The sequence below is a fragment of the Canis aureus genome, chromosome 1 (assembly GCF_053574225.1).
Source record: "Canis aureus isolate CA01 chromosome 1, VMU_Caureus_v.1.0, whole genome shotgun sequence".
NCBI lineage: Eukaryota > Metazoa > Chordata > Mammalia > Carnivora > Canidae > Canis > Canis aureus.
Window position 1 is genome coordinate 71,087,624 of NC_135611.1, and position 21,849 is coordinate 71,109,472.

The 21,849-nt window shown below is 39.8% G+C and overlaps 1 protein-coding gene across 4 annotated transcripts in view; it reads left to right on the plus strand.

Annotated features, from left to right (window-relative positions):
• The first annotated feature begins 5,176 nt into the window (after positions 1-5,176).
• HSD17B3 (hydroxysteroid 17-beta dehydrogenase 3) overlaps positions 5,177-21,849 on the plus strand; it is a 48,046-nt gene continuing 31,373 nt past the window's right edge. The window contains exons 1-3 of one of the 4 annotated variants that reach the window (XM_077903732.1): positions 5,177-5,321; positions 5,405-5,521; positions 8,429-8,475. In XM_077903732.1, coding sequence (XP_077759858.1) covers positions 5,506-5,521; positions 8,429-8,475 — 63 coding nt within the window. In that variant the 5' untranslated portion in view covers positions 5,177-5,321; positions 5,405-5,505. Of the gene's footprint in view, positions 5,522-8,428; positions 8,476-21,849 lie in introns of all 4 variants that reach the window. The other 3 variants (XM_077903739.1, XM_077903722.1, XM_077903714.1) reach the window with 3 other exon arrangements.

Here is a 21,849-nt window from a genome sequence, read left to right on the forward strand (position 1 = left end):
AAACGTTTTTCTAAATCCATAGTCAGACATTGGCATATAGTTTCTTAACTTATTAAAGGTGTTGAATATATAAATACGTATGTATATTAAAATTTTATTTATTTATTAGAAAGAGAAAGCACAATCAAGGACAGGGAGGGGCAAAAGGCAAGGGAGAGAGAGAAGGAATTTTTTTTTTAAAGATTTTATTTATTTATTCATGAGAGACACACAGAGAGAGGCAGAGACACAGGCAGAGGGAGAAGCAAGCTCCACCACAAGGAGCCGGATGGGGAACTTGATCTGGGGTACCAGGATCAGGACCTGAGCTGAAGGCAGATGCTCAACCGCTGAGACACCCAGGTGTCCCAAAAGAAGGAATTCTATTTCTTTCTTTCTTTCTTTCTTTCTTTCTTTCTTTCTTTCTTTCTTTCTTTCTTTCTTTCTTTCTTTCTTTCTTTCTTCTTTTCTTTCTTTCTTTCTCCTTTCTTTCTTTCTTTCTTTCTTTCTTTCCAGAGAAAGGAATTCTTAAGTAGACTCCCCAAGGAGCACAGAGCCCAGTGCAGGCTCCATCCCAGAACCCTGAGATCATGACAACCAAAATCAAGAGCTGGCCGCTTAACCTGCTGAGCCACCCAGGTGACTCTGAATGTATTTTCCATATTGAGAAGTAAAAGTGGGAACTTTGATCTAAAATCAAGCATACAGGGATCCCTGGGTGGCTCAGCGGTTTAGCACCTGCCTTCGGCCCAGGGCATGATCCTGGAATCCCGAGATCGAGTCCCACATCGGGCTCCCTGCATGGAGCCTGCTTCTCTCTCTGCCTGTGTCTCTGCCTCTCTTTCTCTCTCTCTGTGTGTCTCTCATGAATAAATAAATAACATCTTTAAAAAAATAAATAAAATCAAGCATACAAGTGATCTGCCATTTCCATTTCTGGTAATTATGTAAGGCTTAGTTATCTACACCATTAATTGTAGGATAAAACTTGTTTGAAATTGAAGTATAATAATTTATATTCAGTAAATCACAGACTTCAAGTGTGTAGTACAAGCAGTTCTAAAAAATGGCATACTCCCAAGAAACACACACATTTATAAAAATATAGAACATCTTCATCAGCGTAGAAAAGTTCATTATGACCCTAACCAATCCTGTACTTCTACCAAGAAACCAATATTCTTATTTATTTTACTAAAGAATAGATTTGCCTGTTCTTGAACTTTGCCTGTGAAAGATCTTGAACAAGAGACACCCAGCCGATCCATGCTTGCATTCCTAGCCTTCAGGAGTCATGAGATAATAAGAAGTGTTGTAAATGGGATGCCTATGTGGCTCAGTGGTTGAGCCTCTGCCTTTGGCTGAGGGCATGGCCCAGAGTCCCGGGATCCAGCCCCACATCAGGCCCTGCTTCTGCTTCTGCTGAAAACCTGCTTCTCTCTCTGCCTGTGTGTCTCTCATGAATAAATAAATAAAATCTTCAAAAAAAAAAAATGAAAGAAAGCTCTCATCCCACACAGGGAAGAAGGAGGACTCTTAAAAAAAAAAAAAAAGTGTAAGGCCTGAAGTTTTGGCTTAATTTTCCTACCAAATAGAAAAATAATGCAGTACTTTTCTATGTCTTCTTTTGCTCAACAACATGTCTGATTTTCACTCATGTGTTTTGTAGGTAGAGGAAGATGTATTCTTAAAAATCTTTTAAAAGCATGAAAAGCTATCAAGACAGCAAGATATTGCAGTGTAGGAGTAAACTCCAGTCTAGAGCATTAAAACCACATTAGCCCTACATTTGCTAAATGGGGTGACTTTGAGCATCAGTTTTATGAGGACAAAAGTGGACTTAGGAAGAGTCTAGTATAATAACATCTTCCATGAAGCTGGGATCCCAAATGGCTTTTACATACTCAGGATATACGTGATATGGAAGAGTAAAGAACATAGTTAATAATATTATAATAACTTTGTGTGGCAACAGATGGTAACTACACTTATCGTGGTAAGAACTGAGAAATGTGTAGAGTTCTTGAATCACTATATTGTATATCCGAAACTAATATGACATTATGTGTAAACTATACTTCAATTTAAAAAAGAGGATGGGGCACCTGGGTGGTTCAGTTGTTTAAGAATCCAACTCTTGCTTTTGACTCAGGGTCTTGAGATAGTGCTCTGTGTCAGTCTCCTTGCTCAGTGTGGAGTCTGCTTGATATTCACTTGCTCTCTCCCCCTTTGCCCCTCCCCTAACTCTCTCTTTCTCAAATAAATAAAGGATAGACTCAAGACTTTCCTGAATGAATTTTCTATTGTAAATTTGACTTTGAAGTCAAATTTATACATTTATAAAACAAGTTTATACATTTATAAAACAAAGTTAAACCACAGAGAATTTTTAAAAATGCAATCTCTGAAAAAAAATGAAAGCAAAAGGAGTAAATATATTTACACCCCAGAGGACAAAGCCAATGTGTTAAGAATGAAGATTTTCAGTGTCAGAGAAAAATAATCCACACATAAAAGATACTAAGTAAAACTCTCATATTTCTAACTTTGACTCATGAAGTACATTGACTTAAAAGAGTTTCCCAGTATTGCCCTATAAAGGGTTAGAACTAATGACAAATTTGGCAACAAAGAGTACTCTCGGTGTCCAGTTTATAGTCTCTAGATGTCATTTTCCACTAAAAGGACTCAGGCTCCTCTGAGAAAAGGCACATTCCATGTCTGAACACAAACTAGACAAAATGTCATTCTGGAAAAACAGACACTAGCAAAGACTGCTGGGGTCTCGTCAATCTTGTCCGAAGAATCCAGGAGTGAACTGGAAGAGGTCCCACTGACTGAAGGTGAGATGCTCTGAGCACTGGTAAGAATAATAACTGCAGGGCAGCCCGGGTAGGTCAGTGGTTTAGCGCCACCTTCGGTCCAGGGCATGATCCTGGAGTCCCGGGATCGAGTCCCACATCAGCCTCCCTGCATGGAGCCTGCTTCTCCCTCTGCCTATGTCTCTGCCTCTCTCTCTCTCTCTCTCTCTGTCTCTCTGTCTCTCATGAATAAATAAATACAAATCTTAAAAAAAAAGAATAATAACTGCAAAGGATTGAAACAAATAAAAAAATGTTAATATCTATGTTTCATAATGATTCTCTCACCAAAAACCCTGCAAAAACAAAAACCAGACAAACCACAGAAAACAACCAATCAGGTCTTTGGTCCACCTTTTAGGACACGAGGAAACCAACTCATTACTTTGAAATTGGTAAATAAAAGAGAAAGAGTCAAGCACTTCCTTTACCTTTTCTGTATTAACTATACTTCAGTGTTCTGTGCAATCCTGTAGTTCAGGTGTTTTGTTGTTGTTGTTGTGGTTGTGGTTGTTTAGAATACTGCAAGAAAAATGATAGAATTAGAAAGTCACCATTTTGCAACTCATAATTAAAGACTGGATCTAGGCACTGATCATGAGTCATGCTACTTTCAGAAAAAGAGACAACCAGACATCAGTTACCTCCTCTAGAAACACACAGCACAGCCTGTGAAGACGGCTTGCTAGGAAATTGTACCTCGAATCTAACCAAGTGTTTAGGGCAGGAGTTGGCAAACTATGGCTGGTAGTCTAAATCTGGCCCATTGACTTTCTGTAAATTAAGTTTTATCAGAACACAGCCATTCACATAGTTATAGTTTTTTGGTTTTTTTTGGTTTTTTTGCTTGTTTCTGGTATTCAGAAAAAGAAAACTGCACTTATCAAGTACTTCTATAGCCCAGGATTTGAAATATACATACATATTTATTTCAATATATGGAGAGAATATTATATATAGAAAAATATATAATATGTGATGCATAAAATATATATTTATAACACATTATATATATAATACTGTATATATATTTTTCATTTAAAGGTTTAGTCCTCATTCTATTTTATTAAGATTTTACTTATTTAGAGAGCTTGAATGGGGGGAGGAGCAGAGGGATAGGGAGAAAGAATCTCAAGCAGACTCTGCCCTGAGCATGGAGCCTGAGGTGTGGGGCTCCACTTCACGACCTCGAGCTCAAGACCCAAACTGAACTCAAGAGTCTGATGCCCAGCTGAGTGAGCCACCCAGGCGCACGAGTCCTCACTTTATAGGCAAGCAATTTAGGTCTCAGAGTGATTCCATAACTTGCTCAGAGAAGGATCTCTGGCAATGGAAAGAGCTGAGAAGTTTTAACAAAAGTTTTAACAAAAGTTTTAACAAAAGAAGTTTTATCAGGGATCCCTGGGTGGCGCAGCGGTTTGGCGCCTGCCTTTGGCTCAGGGCGCGATCCTGGAGACCCGGGATCGAATCCCACGTCGGGCTCCCGGTGCATGGAGCCTGCTTCTCTCTCTGCCTGTGTCTTTGCCCCCCTCTCTCTCTCTCTCTCTCTCTCTCTATCTGTGACTATCGTAAATAAATAAAAAAATTAAAAAAAGAAGTTTTATCAACTCAGCTGGTTTAATGGTTTGGTGGAATTTTAATTCAAATTCATGATTTTTAATTATAAAAATAATACACCTTCATTGTGGAAATTTAAGAAGTATAAAAAAGCACAAAGATGCAATTGAAAAAACAAGCCCTTAAATCTACTATCTCAATATAAAAACATTGTTAACATTTTGGTGAATATATCTATATTTCTTTTCTGCTAATTATCACATCTAAATGTATAATTGGGACTACACTGTTTAATCACCTGCACTTCTATTGATGTCATTTCATTTAAACTTCACAGTAGCTCTGCAAAACAAGGAGTATCAATCCTGTTTTATAAGAATGCCTTGAGGAGTAGAAAGTTTAGCTTGTCCAAGTCACATGACAAAGCCAAAATGCACATCTGGAATGTCCTTCTCAGAGTCCATGCCTTCCTCCCGGCTGCCTCTCAGATCATGAGCTGTGCTGTGGAGGTGCTGTGCTCAATGTTAAATGAGCTGTGCTGTGGAGGTGGCAGGGCATGGAAAGGAAAGAATCACTGGGAGGGATTGGTTCTAATGTTGGATTTGGTGACTGCTTCTATCTACAAAGGAAAGAGATTCAGGAAGCTCATAGCTTCTTTTTCTTTTTTAAGATTTTATTCACTTATTCGTGAGAGACACACAGAGAGAGGCAGAGACACAGGCAGAGGGAGAAACAGGCTCCCCCGTGGTGACAAAAGTCCAACAGTGCTATAAAAATATTAGAAAGAATACTTTATTTCAAAGCCCGTGAATCAGAAGATTGTGTAAAGAAGTTACTCTAATCTAAATGTCTCTGCACAGTGGAATGCAGCTGGTGACTCCAAAGGGTGACCAACTTGCCTCTGGAGCAGCCACATCCTCAGAGGTCTGTGGAGGGGCCAGGCCACATCTGAAACTGGTCCAGTGCAGTCATGGGGGTGGCTCTGGAACAGTTCTTCATTTTTGTAGGGCTGCTGGTGTGCCTGGTGTGCCTGGTGAAGAGTGTGAGATTCTCCAGGTATATTTTCCGACACTTCTGGAAAGTTTTGCCAAAGTCGTTCTTGAAGTCAATGGGACAGTGGGCAGGTAAAGACAGCTTTCCATCTCCTGTTTCTTGTTTATGTCTTATTGTTATGTATATCTCAAAAGATAAATTGCATCCTTTCCTTTTGAGAGCAAAGATGTAATTCCTTTGGGTGACTGGAAAGCATGAGTGAAATTGGAATTATCTAAAAGACAAGAGGTGGGGCATGAGGAGAATTAACCAGAAGGATGCCACCCAATTCTTGCCTCTGTTTGTCCTCTCATCCTTATTAGCTGGATTTTCTCCTTTTTGGAGTTTCTGGTGACACAAATAATAGTACTGCAGAAACTTCTGCATCCTTTTCTCCAGATTTTTGAAGGCTCAGGGTACTGTCATTTTATGAAGAGTGTTTCAAAACTCGGAAATACAAATAATTTCACTTCACTTTATCTAAAAGAATTTTGCTGAGCCCTTTCGTGAAGTGAGGGTATTTACAAAATCAAGGTAACAAAGGTCCCTACAGGAACACATGTTAGAGATGATTAGACATAGAATCTCGGTCTGGTTTACATCCCAAGTAGACTGATCACCAACCAATGGGATTTATCTTCTGGAACAGTCTCACAGAATTTCAGCCTGATGACTGGGTTTAAGGTGAAAAACATGAGGCTATGGTTTCAGCATCTCTTTGAATGAAGTGCTAATGTTACATGAAGAAATCTAGTGACTTAAAAAACAGCAACAAAGAATTCAAACAGCTTCAAAAGTACCATGCCAGGCTAAATAGGCGAGATTATAAACAACCTTATAGGGCTGCCAGATAAAATATAAGGTACTGAGTTATATTTGAATTTTGAATAAATAGGAATAATTTTTTAGTATATGACATCCCAAATATTATGTGGGACATACTTCTACTAAAAAATTATTTATGATTTACTTGAAATTCAAATTTAGCTGGGCATGCTGTATCTTTACTTGCTAAAGCTGGCAGCTGCAACCCTACTAGCAGAAATAAGAAAAATTGACACATGAAAGTCATTTGGAATGAAAAATGGATTTTTAACTGTTGCATGTTACATCTGAACTGTGTGTTTGTGTGTGGTTTGTGAACATTCCTTCACTCTTGGGGCAATATCTTCAGAAAACGTGCTCAGTAGCTTGAACTTAACCGTTCTGGATCTAAATATCTTGCTCTACACAGATCCAGATGCCCATGCACTTTGCAGGGGTGGGGTGGTGCCTAGAGCTCTGCACAGTGCTGCTCATCAGTGTAAGGCGAAGCCCTTCTGAAAACACATACTCTAAAAGAAGTTCACGTGGGGCCAGAGACAAGTGTATTTTGTTGCCTCACATTGAATAAACATAATCTTAACCTGTCCTTTGAATCAATATTGAATAGAGTCATCACTAGCGAGATTAAAATGTCTTTGAGCATAGGCAGATCTCTGGGAGAGTATATATTCCTGGTGGGGAGCCAGAAGAAAATCCAATCACTAAAGACGAAAGTGTTCAACTCCTCAGAACTCTGTGGTCGATTAGGCAATTATGTCACTGGTGTATCTTTATAGATTTGTGGCCCCAAAGTCAGGTAGCCGGGTTTCAAACCCTCTTGTCATCATTTTTAGCAATGTGACCTTGATTGAGTTACTTTCTCTCCCTCAGCCTCCTCCTCTATAAACTAAGGAAAACAATGGTCTGGGCATTAGGAGCTTGTTTTGAATGTTAAAACACTTGAAACAGTACACGGCAGAAAGTAAGCACTCCACTGAAACCAGTCATTTATTGATGTTATTATTTTAACTATTTTGAAGATTCCCATAAAAGGGGGGGGCAGTAGATAACCCTGAGCAAAGCACCTGTTTCAAGGGATCTGGTGATATGCATGGATGCACCTAAAGGGACCCCAGTGGAGAGATAAAACCATTAGCAGTTCTGCAATGAGAGTGGCCTGGGGCACCTGGCTGGCCCCATTGGTTAAGCATTGGGCTGTTGATTTCAGCTCAGGTCTTGATCTCAGGGTCGTGAGATGGAGCCTTGAGTCAGGATCCACACTCAACGCAGAGTCTGCTTGTCCCTCTGCCCTCGCTTACACTCTCTCCTTCTCTCTCTTTCTCTCTCTCAAATAAATCAATAAAAAAAAAACAAATAAAATCTAAAAAAAAATGAGCGCGCTCTGCCAGTGTGTTTCTGGAAGCTTGTACAGCTTGGCTCTTACTCTCCAATAAGCTAAATGTATGTTTTATTCACACTTGTGGACGGTACAGCCTCCCATTGATGTGCAAAGGCAAACACAGACACATAAATACTGAACTGTAGCACTGTTTCAAATCACAACATTCACGAGAATGAGGCTTACCTAGAACTCGCTCATAAAATATGGGTCTAATGTTTGGATACAAAGGGTCTAGGCCCATCTGGTTGTTACATGTTAATAGATAAGCTGAGTGCAGATTCTTCAGGTCCCTTTATGTCACTATATCCTCTTTTGGCATTTCTGTGTTTTCCTCTTTGTTATGTTCCTCATCTCCCTGGGCTTTGGGCACTGCTGACCTGTGGGGGGGAAGGGAAGAGGAAAACACTCTGAAATGTCCTTCCTTACAGTGATAGTTGGATGTGTTGGTAGAGAGATAACAGGACACACTCTTTGGGCTCTGAATGAAATGTTCCCTGGCTGAGGTTCTTTGTTTTGTTTTGGAGGGTATCTTCCACAGTTTCCCCTACTAAAAAAAAAAAAAAAAGAAAGAAAGAAAGAAAGAAAGAAAGAAAGAAAGCTTCATTTGGAACATTTCATAAGGGAAGTGAGGGCTGGTCGCTCCGGAGTCGAGTGGAATAGGGCTGTGTAGCTGAAGGATGCTGTTTTGAAACTCTGTGTCCTAGGCAGTAAGCCTGCAAAAAAATGTAACTGGTGAGAAAGAGCACTTTAAAGATTAATTCTGTCTTTTAAAACCTTTTCTGCTTTTTTGCAGTGATCACTGGAGCAGGAGATGGGATTGGGAAAGCTTATTCATTTGAGGTAAGTTGTGTTCTTGGAGAGTTTCCCCTCCCTTGTATTAGACTCACCACGATCATGTGACAGCCACCCCCAACACTAGTTTTCTGGTTATAAAAGTCACAGACATTAATTTATGAAAACAAATATTTTCTATAAAAAAGAAAATTTAAAAATTATAATCTCACTCTCTAGATACCTTTAAAAAAACCCACAGTGATATTCAGAGGTTCCAGTATCATCCCTTAGGAGTTGTTTTAGGGATTTATGGGGACATTGTTATTGTCTATGAATTCCTTTTATTTATCCTTACTTTATAGCTAGGGTATGTTGATTAAAAAAATTTGTGTGTGTGTGTGTGTGTGTGTGTGTGTGTGTGTAGGCAGGACATACTACCTACAACTGTCATTTCAAGAATAATGGACATTATAAAGTATTATACAAAGAGAGGATCTGATAGGGCTGAGAGTCACTGGAGTATGATTAGTATCTCTGAGTATTTCCTTCCAGGCTTCTTATTTACCTGCAGATATCTGGGTAATTATCATTTTTTAAAATGTACTTATAGCATATGTAGCTTTGTATATTGCCATTATTGTTATGATTGCTATTCTTACAAATTCCACATTTTCATTCATGAAATATTGTTTCCTGGAGTTCCTCTTATTTTATTTCTTCATCATGCCTATTACTGACCTCTAGAACCATGTAAAATACAGCAGAAGAAACAATCTTTGAAATTATAAAAGGATGAAAAAATCAATAACGCTTTAAAAATATAATGAAAAGTACTTCAGTTACAAAAACCACATTCAATGACAGTGCTGTACCCATGCATCCTCTCATCCCCAAAGCCCACATCGCGATAGACGCCAAATCATCGTGTGTGAAATGGACAGTGCAAGGTGCATCGGAAGCACTTGCCAGAAACATTTTTTAAAATTTTATTTATTTATTCATGGGAGACACGGAAAGAGAGGGCAGAGACACAGGCAGAAGAGGAAGCAGGGGGCAGCCCCGGTGGCTCAGCGGTTTAGCGCCGCCTGCAGCCCAGGGTGTGATCCTGGAGAACCAAGATCGAGTCCCATGTTGGGCTCCCTGCATGGAGCCTGCTTCTCCCTCTGCCTGTGTCTCTGCCTCTCTCTATCTCTGTGTCTCTCATGAATAAATAGATAAAACCTTAAAAAAAAAAAAAAAAGGAGAAGCAGGCTCCTTGTGGGGAACCTGATGTGGGACTTGATCCCAGCATCCTGGGATCATGACCTGAGCTGAAGGCAGATGCTCAACCACTGAGCCACCAGGGGTCCTGGGTTCTTTATCTTAATTTGTATATAGCAACTTTCGGATGAATTGTGGTGCCCACTCCAGACATTGCATTTGGAAACAGTGAAGAAATGAATGGCTAAGTTTTCACATGATTTCCTCTAAGTAGAAAAAAAGGGCCAAGTCTTAAGCCATCAAGGGGACAATTAGTAGGTCAGGTCAGTATGAATTTGAGGAAAGAATCTGGAAAATCATGAAGAAAATCATGGATTTCAAGGCAACCCAAAGAACTAAGAGGTAAGGCCATGGATCTTTTGTATGAGAGATCTCAGATCCCTCTCCAGAAACTATTTTCTACCTCCCTTGCCTCAGGTAGAAAATAGTTATATAAACGGTGATATAATTCTAATGCAAACCGCTGGAAAAGCTTTCCTTCTGATTTTTGGGTAAAGAAGACACAAGGTATGGAAAAGGTTGCTGAGCGGTCTCCCCAACCTCCACACTCAAATATGACCCAGGTGCCCCATTCATTCTTCTTTGAATACTTTCTCTGCCCAGCCCTCTTCTCTTTTTCTGAGTCTCCAATCACATGGATATTAGATCTTTCTTATAGCCCAGTGGATTTCCGAGATCCTATTCATTTTCTTCATTGTATTTTTTCCCCTGTTGTTTAGAGTGGGTAATTTCTATTGTTTTCTCTCTAAATTCACTGATACTTTTCTTGGTCCTTTGTATTCTGGTACTGAGCCCATCAGTTGAGTTTTTTATTTCATTTATTTTATTTTTCAGCCCTTAAAGTTTCCATTTGGTTCTTTTTAAATCATCTATTTCCTTACTTAAACTTTCTCTTTTTGCATTTGTCTAAAAAATGTTTGTAATTGCTTTTCAAGGCTTTCTTATGATGGCTGCTTTAAAACCCTAGTTTGAGGGATGCCTGGGTGGCTCAGTCTTAAAGAAAAAATCCTAGTCCGAGAACCCTCACATCTGTGTCATCCTGATGTGGGCATGTCGATTGTTTTGTTTTTGTTTATTTTTTTAAGATTTTATTTATTTATTAATGAGAGACACACAGAGAGAGGCAGAGACATAGGCAGAGGGAGAAGCAGGGTCTCCACAAGAAGCCCGATGTGGGACTCTATCCCAGGACTCCAGGATCACACCCTGAGCCAAAGGCAGAGGCTCAACCGCTGAGCCACCCAGGCAGCTCGATTGTCTTGATCTCATCCAAATTGAGATCTTTCTCAATTTTTTTGGTTTTTGGTATGATGAGTGACCTTTGAATTGTGGTCATATTTAGTTTTCTGTTATGAGACTCTGGATCTTATTTCAATCTGGTTTGGGTTGTACCAACACTGCATCAGCAGAGGGAGGAGGGGGTGCCAGCTTGTTCCTACCAGGTAAGGAGCCTAGGCTTTCCACTTGGTCTCCATTAGGGGACAGCACTGCCTCCCTATCTCTGATGGGTAAGGGTGGGACTGCTGGCTCCCTGCTGGGGGAAGAGTGGCCTCACCACCCCTGGGGTAATAGTGAAAGTAGTGAGAGTCCTGACTCTCCACTAGCTTCCTCCTTTACTGTTCCAGGGAAGGGGGAGAGGAGGGAAGGGACAGATTGCCTTGGCACTGCTGGGTGCAAGTAGAAGTTAAGGTCTGCTGACATGGGAGGAGGTGGCTGGGATGAATGTCCTGCCTCCCCACTCAACCTTCCCTGATGCCAGCCTGGCCATGGCTGGGGACCCTTGTTCCAGTGGTCTCCAGGGTGGAAGACTCAGCTCCTGACTCTGCCTCTGTGGGTGGGTGTGGGGTGTGATCATAAAAATTTTGTTTTTGAGCTGTTTGCCTGGAGTAAAGCAGTTCTTTTCTATAGTTTTCTGCCTTGCAAGGCTTCCTCTTCTTTGGTTCTTTGGTCAGAGAAAGCAGGCTTTTGCTGTGACTTTCTATGTCTGTACCTGCAGTGTTTCTAAATTGCCAGCTTTTCCACCAATAAGTCTGGGATATGTGAGGCAAATAGAAAACCCTTGAACTCATCACTGTGCTGTGTCTCAGGTCTTGAGGCCCTTTGCTCATCTTCTCCCTATCATTTGGAGTCATTTTCTGTTCATTACGTGTAGGTCGCACACTTTAGTTACATATCATAGTAAGAATGGGGAAAAGTACTTTTCCATCTTTCTGGGAGTCTATTCTATATTGCATTTTAGCCTAAATCTGTATTTATACTTAGTGGAGCAAAAGAGGCTTTGCCTCCTGCTAAAGGAATTTCATGTGGTACTGGAAGGAGGTGGAAAACAATTGTGGTGAGGGATGGGGGGGAAGCATGAGGGGATTTCCTATTACCCCCTCTGAGGCCACTGCTTCACCCTGTCTTCACACCAGTTGTGCTCCTTTACACCTGAATTTCTTTTATTCAGAACCATCCAGAGGAGGCCTTGTCATGCACCTGTTACAGACTAGCAGCAGCAAACACATTTCCTGGGGCAGGCCCTCCCAGCCGCAGGGCACCTTCATCTCTGCTGCGGCCCTTCTGGAGGATGGGGCCACAGTGCATTCTGGGAGACGGGGTGCTTCTGAGCTCAACCTCTTGAAGGAAAAGAGGAAACACCTGTGTATGGAGCCCGTCAGCCTGGACATTCTAGGAATAAAATTGAACACTGCTCAAGTGGATAAAGGGAACAAATGCTAGCTGGACAAATAAGTGTTTTCTGTGCCCCCCCCATCCTGGCCCAGACCACTTCACATAGAACCTTTAAAATGTCTGTGGCTCTTGAGAGAAATGGCACAACAGGAGAGGCTGGACACCCACCAGGAAGCAAGCATCCTTTGTGCTGAAAATGCAAATTGCTTTTCATTTAATGGGCAATCTTCTCTTCAGTAAGCTGATGAGAAGTGAATTGTGAGACAAAGGTGCTTAATTCTTTAGCCTCAATTTTGGTGGATTCCAACGCTCAAAATGAGGCTTTGGAGGTGCATGTGGGAGGTATTTCCACAGGGAGAGAGAGAGAGAGAAAAAAAAAAAACTCTGGGATATCACTGGAAGTATCAGCCTTGAAATGGGACGGTCTTTTGTTTTTTATTTTTTTTTAATCCTTTTATTTTCCATTTAATTTTTTAAAATTTAAATAGACTTAATTTTTATTTATTTTTATTTATGTTTTTAAAGATTTTATTTATTTATTCATGAGAGACACAGAGAGAAAGAGAGGCAGAGACACAGGCAGAGGGAGAAACAGGCTCCATGCAAGGAGCCTGACGTGAGACTCGATCCAAGGACTCCAGGATCACGCCCTGGGCTGAAGGCAGGCGCTAAACCACTGAGCCACCCCGGGATCCCTTAATAGACTTAATTTTTAAAGAAATTTAAGGTTGACCACGGACTTGAGTGGAAGGTACAGAAAGTTCCATATCCCCTCTACCCTAAGCATGTGTAGCCACATACTATTGACATCCCCTACTGCAGCGGCATGTCTGTTACAATGGATGAACCTACATTCACGCTTATCACCCAGAACCCATAGATTACCTCAGGGTTCACTCTTCTTGGCTCGATTCTTCTGTAGTACTTGATTTTTTAGAGGAAAGCATGACACGTGCACAGCAGAAGATGTTTTTGTTTTAGAGAACCATCTTCCCACATTCCCTTCCTTTGCTCACTCTGGCCAGAATGGAGCTTCATCTAGAATCAGTCAAAATCGACATCAAAATCTTTGAGAGACCAGGATTTGGTCTCATCACTATTTTTTTAATTATAGCCATTCTGATAGCTGGGTAGTGATGTCTCATTGTGGTTTTAATTTGCATTTCTCTGATGCCTAATGATGTTTATATATATTTTTTTAATTTGAAGAGATATAAAGAAGAAAACAGCAAAAAGGCCATCATCTAGGCCATTGCCTAGATAATTCCTATTAAAGATAAAAGTAATGCAGGCATAAAATTGAAAACTCAAGCAGTACAGAAAGGCACAAAAAAGAGAAATAAAGTCCTCTCCACACCACTGCCATTAGCTGCTCTGTGAAGGCCACCAGTGTTAAAAATGTCTTGAGATTCCTTTCAGAAAATATAAGGAAAAATTATAGCCATTCCCATACTTCCACGCTGATACTACAGTAAAGATTGGCTATAGAACAGAGACCCAACAGTAATGCAGAGACTTAAAAAAAAAAATGTGAGCTTTCCTGGCTGGCAGGTGCTTCGGCAATGTTCCTTCTATCTTCAAGGTTGGAGCTGAGTCACCAGCATGTCTGTCCCGTGAGCCCACCTGCACAAGGAAGGCCAGTAGCATGGTCTAGTCACATGGCCAGGAAGGGGAGGAGGAAGGCCTTAGTGGCCACTGGCAGTCTCCAACAGAATTTACACTTGTATGTTTAGTTTCTGCCCATGTGGGCACAAGTGGGATCTTACAACCATGACTCTTATTCTAAACTTCGCTTTATTCATTTAATAACACAGCGTGGAGATCTTCTATAGGTGGCTTGCATTCTTTTGAATGATTTCAGGGTTATCTTATCCCAGGGATGTACCATATCTCTTTTGTCAGCCTCTTAGAGATAGGCACTCAGGTTGATTTTCACAAATAATGTTCCAAGATACACTTTCGCATATAGACTTAACGCACATCCAAGTATACACCCCTCTCAATAAGCTTGCTGGCTCCATGAGTATGTGCACTTATATGTTGGATACCCTTCACACTTGACACTAACATAACACTGTATGTTAACAATACTGGAATTAAAACAAAAATGTGATAAAATTATTTTAAAATGTTGGACACCCTTTCTAAATAGTTCTCTATATGAGACTGAACAAATTTTAACCCATCTCCTATTATTATAAGGCTTAATATTTATATAGAGTACATATGTAATATAATATACAATATATATTTAAATATTATAAATTTTACTTTTTGTTTCTCTGATGCATGTATTCTTTCCTGTTAACACCCAGAGAACACTAGAAACAAATTGCATGACCAGAGATACTTTGCTTTCATTCGTTCCCCTCTGGCAGTTCCAGTGGCCTTCCCCAACATCTGGGATGGTGCAGATGCAGCACTATCCCCAACCCCAATGTGGTGGATCAGGGCATGGTGCTTCTCAAGTCAGCGCTCCTGGCAGCTGCAGGTAATGGCACAGATTTGGCCCTTGGATTACAATCACTTGGCCAGCTCTGCCTCAGACCAGCCCAAGAAAAATAACTGCTTTGCCCTATTTTTGAATATCATCACACATTTACTTGGCAATTTATGGTGGTGTTTTGTCATTTCAGCAAGGAAATTCCTCTTCCTAGTGTCAAAATTCCTCTCCTCTAAAGTAGTCCTGTTGCACTCTCAGCTTATTCTCTTTCATCTTGCCTGAAGTGAAAATAGCAGCTTTTCATTAGCTTTATGTTCCCCTGGACTCTTTGCTCTGTTGCTGTGTAGCTTGACTTCAACCCTCTCATTTCTGATCTAGGCTTTGATGACCTTAGGTTCACGGTAGTGTGCCATTGCTGTGCAAGCGTGTGTTTGTGTGTGTGAGATGGAGAGACAGAGACAGAGATGTATCAAACAGGAGTGTATGTCATCCATAGGTGTGACTCAAAAAATAAAATGAGTAAAATTAACACATCACTCATTTTATTAGTAAAAATAAATTTTTGTCACTCAGCTTAAGAATTAGAACCTCACCAGTGTCCTTGAAGCCTGCCATCTGGTCGCGTATGTCACGTGTTTCCCTTCTCTTGGTGTGTCCCCTCTCTTACTCCCACAGATAGAATGATCATGAACATTGTGTTAACAGATTTCTGAAAAAAGTTCCATTACACATGCATGTATCCTTACACAATATATTGATTGCAGTGTTTGTTTTGAACCTAATGCAAATCAATTCATAGGCCTTCTGTAATCTGTTTCTTATTGGTCAATATTATGCTTTTTAAATTCACCCATGCTGATATGTGTATAGAACACGGTTCATTCATTTTCAGTATTGCATAATATTCTGTGACATACATATCCCAGTTTAGTTATCCTTTCCTTGGTTGACAGACGTTTTGGTAGTCTACTTTTATGAACACTTTGTCCATGTCTTCTGAAGGTCTTGTTCCGCAGTTGAGAACATGATCAGGGCAGAATTGCTGGCTAATAGGTTATGCATTGTCAACATTACTAGAGAATGCCAACTAGCTTCCAAAGTTTTGGTGTCAAAATTATATTAACCTCATAAACATGAAGGGAAATTTTACCTTTTTTTAATATTTGAAAAAGATTGTGCAATTTAGACATTTTTTTTATATTTGATAGAACTTATCCATAAAACCATCTGTCATTGGAGTTTTCTTTGTGGGACAATTTAAACTACTCATTTATACCATTATCAGCATCACTTTACTGTTATTATTGTTCTTTTTTTTTAGTGGTTATAGAACTATTTGGATTTTTAATTTTTTTCTTGAATAAGTTTTGGAAATTTATATTTTTCTCAAAATATATCCATTTCATCTAAGTTTTAAATTTATTGGCATATTTTTTTGTAACATTACCTTCCTATGTTCAAAAAACAAAGGCAGAAAATGAACTTAGTCCAAGGCTGTCATCTAGTTCGAAAAATAATGGAGACTGTTCAGAAGGTGAGCAGAAATATCGAGAGGTTAGGCAGTGGGGACACAGCCAGGTCACCCCATAAAATAAGTCACACCAGGGTGTTCACTCTCCTCACTTTCTTCTTTCTGGAATTCCAATTACTCAGATGCTGTTTGTAGTTTTTTCTCGAACTCCTTTTATTCAGATCCTAAAATCATTCTCTATTTGTCTCCTTTTTCTCATAATTTCCATTTTGTCTCTGCTTTCCTTTCTGCAAAAGGATTTCATTAATTTTATCCTCCAACTGTTTTATTGAATATAAATATACTTTTCACTATTTGTTCTTAAAATTTCAAATTTCTAAAAAATTAAGAATGAAAAATTTTTAAAGAAATTAAAAACTGTGGGACACCTGGGTGGCTCAGTGGTTGAGCGTCTGCCTTTGGCTCAGGGTGTGATCCTGGGGTTCTGGGATCGAGTTCCGCATCAGGCTCTGTAGGATGCCTGCTTCACCCTCTGCCTGTGTCTCTGACTCACTCTCTGTGTCTCTCATGAATAAATAAATAAGTCTTTAGAAAAAATTAAGAATTGTTTCCATTCCTGAGAGCTCTTTTGTGTTTTGTTTGCACCTTTGTAGAGCAGCCTGTTTTTGTTTTTTTGTTTGTTTTTTGTTTTTTTGTTTTTGTTTTTGTTTTTGTTTTGAGCAGCCTTTGTATAGAGTAACAGCTTCTATTATCCCCCTGGGACAGATAGATTTTTTTTTCTGCTTTCAAAAAACTGTCTTCTCCTTCCAAGTTGCTTTTCTTCCTGTTGGCTCTCTGTCTTTCATGTTAGCAGCTTTCCACAGATAATCCTTCGTCTGTCTAGGTTTGAGAGCTGGGCGAAGGGGATGAGGACTCTACCTGGACTGTCTGAGTGTGGGGTGATGGCTTATGCTGGGGAGCCCCCAGGCCCGTGGCTTGATGTGGGTAAAGTTCCCCAGAGAGAGCTAGCCTCCTGCCTGAATAGCAAAGGCCTGGCTGCCATCTTCCTGGAGTCAGGACTGGCAGGGGCATAATTTGTGCCTCTCCTTGCTCTCAGAGAGGAGCCCTGTCTTCAACATGTGGGATGGAGGTGGACATCTAGGGCTTCTCCAACAGTTCTTACCCAATCTCCCCTCGTTTAGCTCCCCTCTACCCCAGGTTTGGTGCTGGCAGTGCCTGAGACTTTTGAGGATTTTAGTGCATACATTTTGTCAGTTATCAGCTTACCCCATTGCTGGTGTGAGACTTGGGATCCTACCCATCTATTTTCTAAGAACCAAAAATTTGGGGTTGCTCTGTTTCTTATTACTCTTTGTGGATTCATCTTTTTCTTGAAAAAAGTTGCTTCCCATTTAATGGGATTTCGGGAGGTAGCAAAATTAACTCTGTGTGTTCAGTTTCCTCTCTTAACCCCTCTTCTGTATTCTAAATCTCATCTGGATCTCGAATTCTGCCTCATCCCTAGTATTGCTTATGGTTTATTTGTGCCTTTTCTCTTTTTTCTTGATTAATTTTGCTGGAGATTTGCTAGTTTCATCAGTTTTTTTTCGAAGACTCAGCTTTCAAAAGAATGTTGCCTGCAATTGTTTACTATATGTATATATCCCTTAGATCAAATGTAGATTCAATAGTCTGTATCTTTACCAAATGTTTGTGTGTGTCATCCAACAATTACCAAAAAGGGAAATTAAAATCTCCTATTCTTATGCTGTATTTTTCAAATCTCCTTGCAGCTTTATGTAAAGCTATTTTATTAGGGAATCCAGGATTAGAATTGCTTTATCTTTTTGATGACTTGAGCTTTTTACTGGTCTTTGTTTCTAGCAATACGTGCTTTAGTGTCTGTCTTGATTGACATTAATAAAGCTATGCCTTTTTTCTTTTGGTTGGTATTCACTTTATGTATAAAATTGTTTTCTTCTTTTAGTTTCAACCTTTCTGTGACCTTATGTTTTAGGTGTATTTCTTGAAAATATCATAAAGTGAGATTGAAAAACTCCTCTCTTATATTCTTTGCCTTTACTAGAACATGGTAGTATACTCCTGAAATCTTGTGGATATTAGGATTATAGTCTAACTGTTAGCCAAATAACTCAAAGGATAGACTAACATTTTATCTTCAGTGTTGTAAAAACACAATTCTCAGACTAACGTACATGGTAGCACTTGTTAAAGTTTTATTCAACTTAGTAAGGAAGGATCCAGTAGGAGGCCAAATTGCTGACTGCAGAGTGTTAGAAGAATAAAGATTTATATAGTCAGTTGGAAAGGAATGTGCAATAGTACTGCCAAGTGAGGTACCAGATAGGCTAACTTTCTACAGGGTAATAACCATGTCACCTCTGGGTTAGCTTCTCAGCCAGACTATGAAGTCCTGATGACTCCCCAGTCCCTAATTTTGCTGGCTGTGAGCTATCTGTACCTTAATTGGCTGATGACTTAAAAATTCTCTAACAGTAAAGTGCCCCAAAATGTCAGATGAGGTCAAGCAGGCTTCTTAGAAAACATCCTTGGGTGATTTAAAAACAACAACAACAACAACAACAACAAAACACCAAGCAATCATCATTTTGCCTGTATTTAAGCTTGGGATGAAGTTTTCTTTCACAATTTAACATGGAAATATAAAATTCTTTGTCAGAAAGTGCAAATGGGCTTATTCATTGATAAGGTTAGGAGTAACCTTAGCTAAAAAATTAGCTAGAATGGCCAAAGGCAACTGTAAAATAAGCTTTTATAAACACGAAAATTAACTTTGGTAGTATGGCTATTGTAAAACTTAGAATTGGTGTAATTAATAAGTAATAGATGGCAGGGAGATGACACAGCTACACTTATGCCCATGAAAATATAGGTCTACCAGACAGGTGTGCTCTAGTGTTTTCTGTTTTCCTTCTCTTCCCTATCCCCCACCACAATTTCTTTTTATTCTTTTTTCTTCTCTTCTTTTTTTTTACAGTAGAACTTAATATACGTATATTTTAATTTACATGTAGTTGACATACAACATTATGTTAGTTTCAGGTGTACGACACAATGATCATACAACTCTATACGTTACTCAGTGCTCACCACAATGAGTGTAGTTGCTCTCTGCCACCATAAGTTATTACAAATTATTGACTATATTCCCTATGCTGTACTTCCGATCCTTGTGGCTTATTTTATAACTGGAAGTTTGTACCTCTTAATCTCTTTCACCTATTTGGCCCATCTCCTATATTTATTGCAGCATTATTTACAGTAGCCAAGTTATGGAAACATTGTAATGTCCATTGAAGGATGAATGGATAAAGAAGATAGGATATGTATACACAATGGAAGGTTAGTCATAAAAAACAATGAAATCTTACCGTTCTCAACAATATGGATAGACCTAGAGGGTTTTATGCTAAGTGAAATAAGCCAGACAGAAAAACAGATACCATATGATTTTACATACACGTGGACTTTAATAACAAAACAAATGAACAAACAAAAATCAGAAATAGACTCTCATTTGCCAGAGACACAGAAGATTAAATTGTTATCAGTGATCCATCTGAGGTCCCTCTCTCAATTTCTTTTCTTTCATTCCCATCCCTCATTTCTCTTCATCCCACATGCAGCCTTGCTAATATGTTTTGTGTCCTTTTGTTTGTATGTATATTTATGAAATGTGTACTGTTTGTGAACATATTTTCATTTATGGAAATATTTTAGTAGTCCAGATACGGAACTGGTCTTTCTGTATTTAGTTTGAGGAAAATGGCTGTTTTTGTTTTTGTAATTTATTTTTCAGTAAGATAGAATTTGTCTTTGCTATAGTATAATCAAGTTCAGTTCTCAATTGCCCAATATTAGGGGAAGCTGCAAAGGCCTTCTGTTGAGATAGTGGAGTCTGGATAGAAAAAGTAGGGCTGAGACTGGGGTGAGGCATGTGTGGTGACTGTGAACCTGAGAGTGAGACCCTTTTCAAATTTTGCACCTGGGTCCTTTGCTTGTCTTATCTCAGTTTGAGCCCTGGGGAAAAACCTAGATCCCTGAGTCATTGCATGGAGGAGTGTGGCCTGAACTGTTGGGTTCTCTGCAGAAGACATAGTGTTAGGAAAATCAAACCTCTCTTTATCATGCCGCTGATTTGGGGTTATTTTGTCACTCCAGCTTTGCCTGTCCTGTCTTGCTTACTACAAAGTGAGAACAATAACAAAGAAAACACAGTGAATAGAAAAACTAAAACAAGATAGCTAGAGTCAGTGTGGTAAATTTGCAATCTCAATAAATGCGACTTGGTTATATTTCCTGATAAATAACAGATATTCAGAAAGAGCTAAAAATGAAATCCAATGGATTCCAACAGGAAGGTCAAAGGGTGAAGTTTGAAGGGATGGAAAAACATATCCTAGGAAAATGCAAAAAGAAAGGAATGGAGTGGAAGCAATATCAGTATTAAACAAAATAAAATTCAATATAATAAAAGAGAAATGTTCATACTGATAAGCTTCGTAAGATTCATGTTGAGCCTGTTCTATTTCTGACAATATAACTTTGAAATACTGAGAGTAGAAACTGATTGAAATAGAAACATTTGATGAATTTGTAACCACCGTTGGAGATTTCCATGACTCTTTCAGAAACAGAAGTATACAGTCTTTTAGATAAGTGGGCTTCGTTGGACTCCCAGGGCATAATCATGATCACAGGTTCTCTTTGTCTCTTTGAACCTGTTCTACAGCTCTGGTTCTTTCTCTGCCTTTGCTCCTGGTACTTCACTGATCCTTCTTAGGTGAAACAAAGTCCTCTGGTTACTTCCAGATTCGGGCAGATTGCAATTCCACAGTCCCAGTGTCCAATTACCTGCAATAATCAAAATGCTGAACGTGAACTAAAGTTGAATCTTCTCCCTTCCTGCAGCTGAGACCACGCTCATGGGACGTGACATAGTGCCTTGGTCTGTTTCTCTTTCTTGGTTGCCAGCTGAGGTGTCCGAGCCTGCCAGGTCGGGGAGCAGGAGTTAGGAGACGGTGGGCAGAGAGAAGGAAGACTACGCCTCCTACCATGAGAAGGAGCCAGGCCATCTGGGCCTGGTAACTGTTTGATGTTCACTCCCGGAGGGGTACTTTCCTGGGTTCTCCACCACAGCGAGCTTCTGTCACATGGCTCTAGTGAGTGGGCTCTCATCTTGCACCCTGACCTCCTGGGTCCTGAATTCCTCCCCCAGCCCTGCTTCTGCTGAGGGTTGTTTGCCTTGGGGTGGACATTTGGCATAGAATCTCACCTCACGCAGCTTCTTTCCTATAGTGGGTCCAGGAAAAAAATTCAAACCAGTCTGAATGGTGGCCTAGCCCATAGCAGTGGAAAGCTCCAATGTCAGACACAGCACCGAGAAGCCACGCTTCTTGCTCTTTAGATTTTGGGGAGCACTGGTCAGATGGGTCTATAGTTTGAGCACAATGAGTAAGAGATAAACCTTTGTTATGGTAAACTGCTGAGATTTCAAGGTTAACTTGTGACCTAGCTGATTCAGGCAAAACTGAGGTGGGGAGTGATAAACAGGAAAGCACGAGGCAAATAA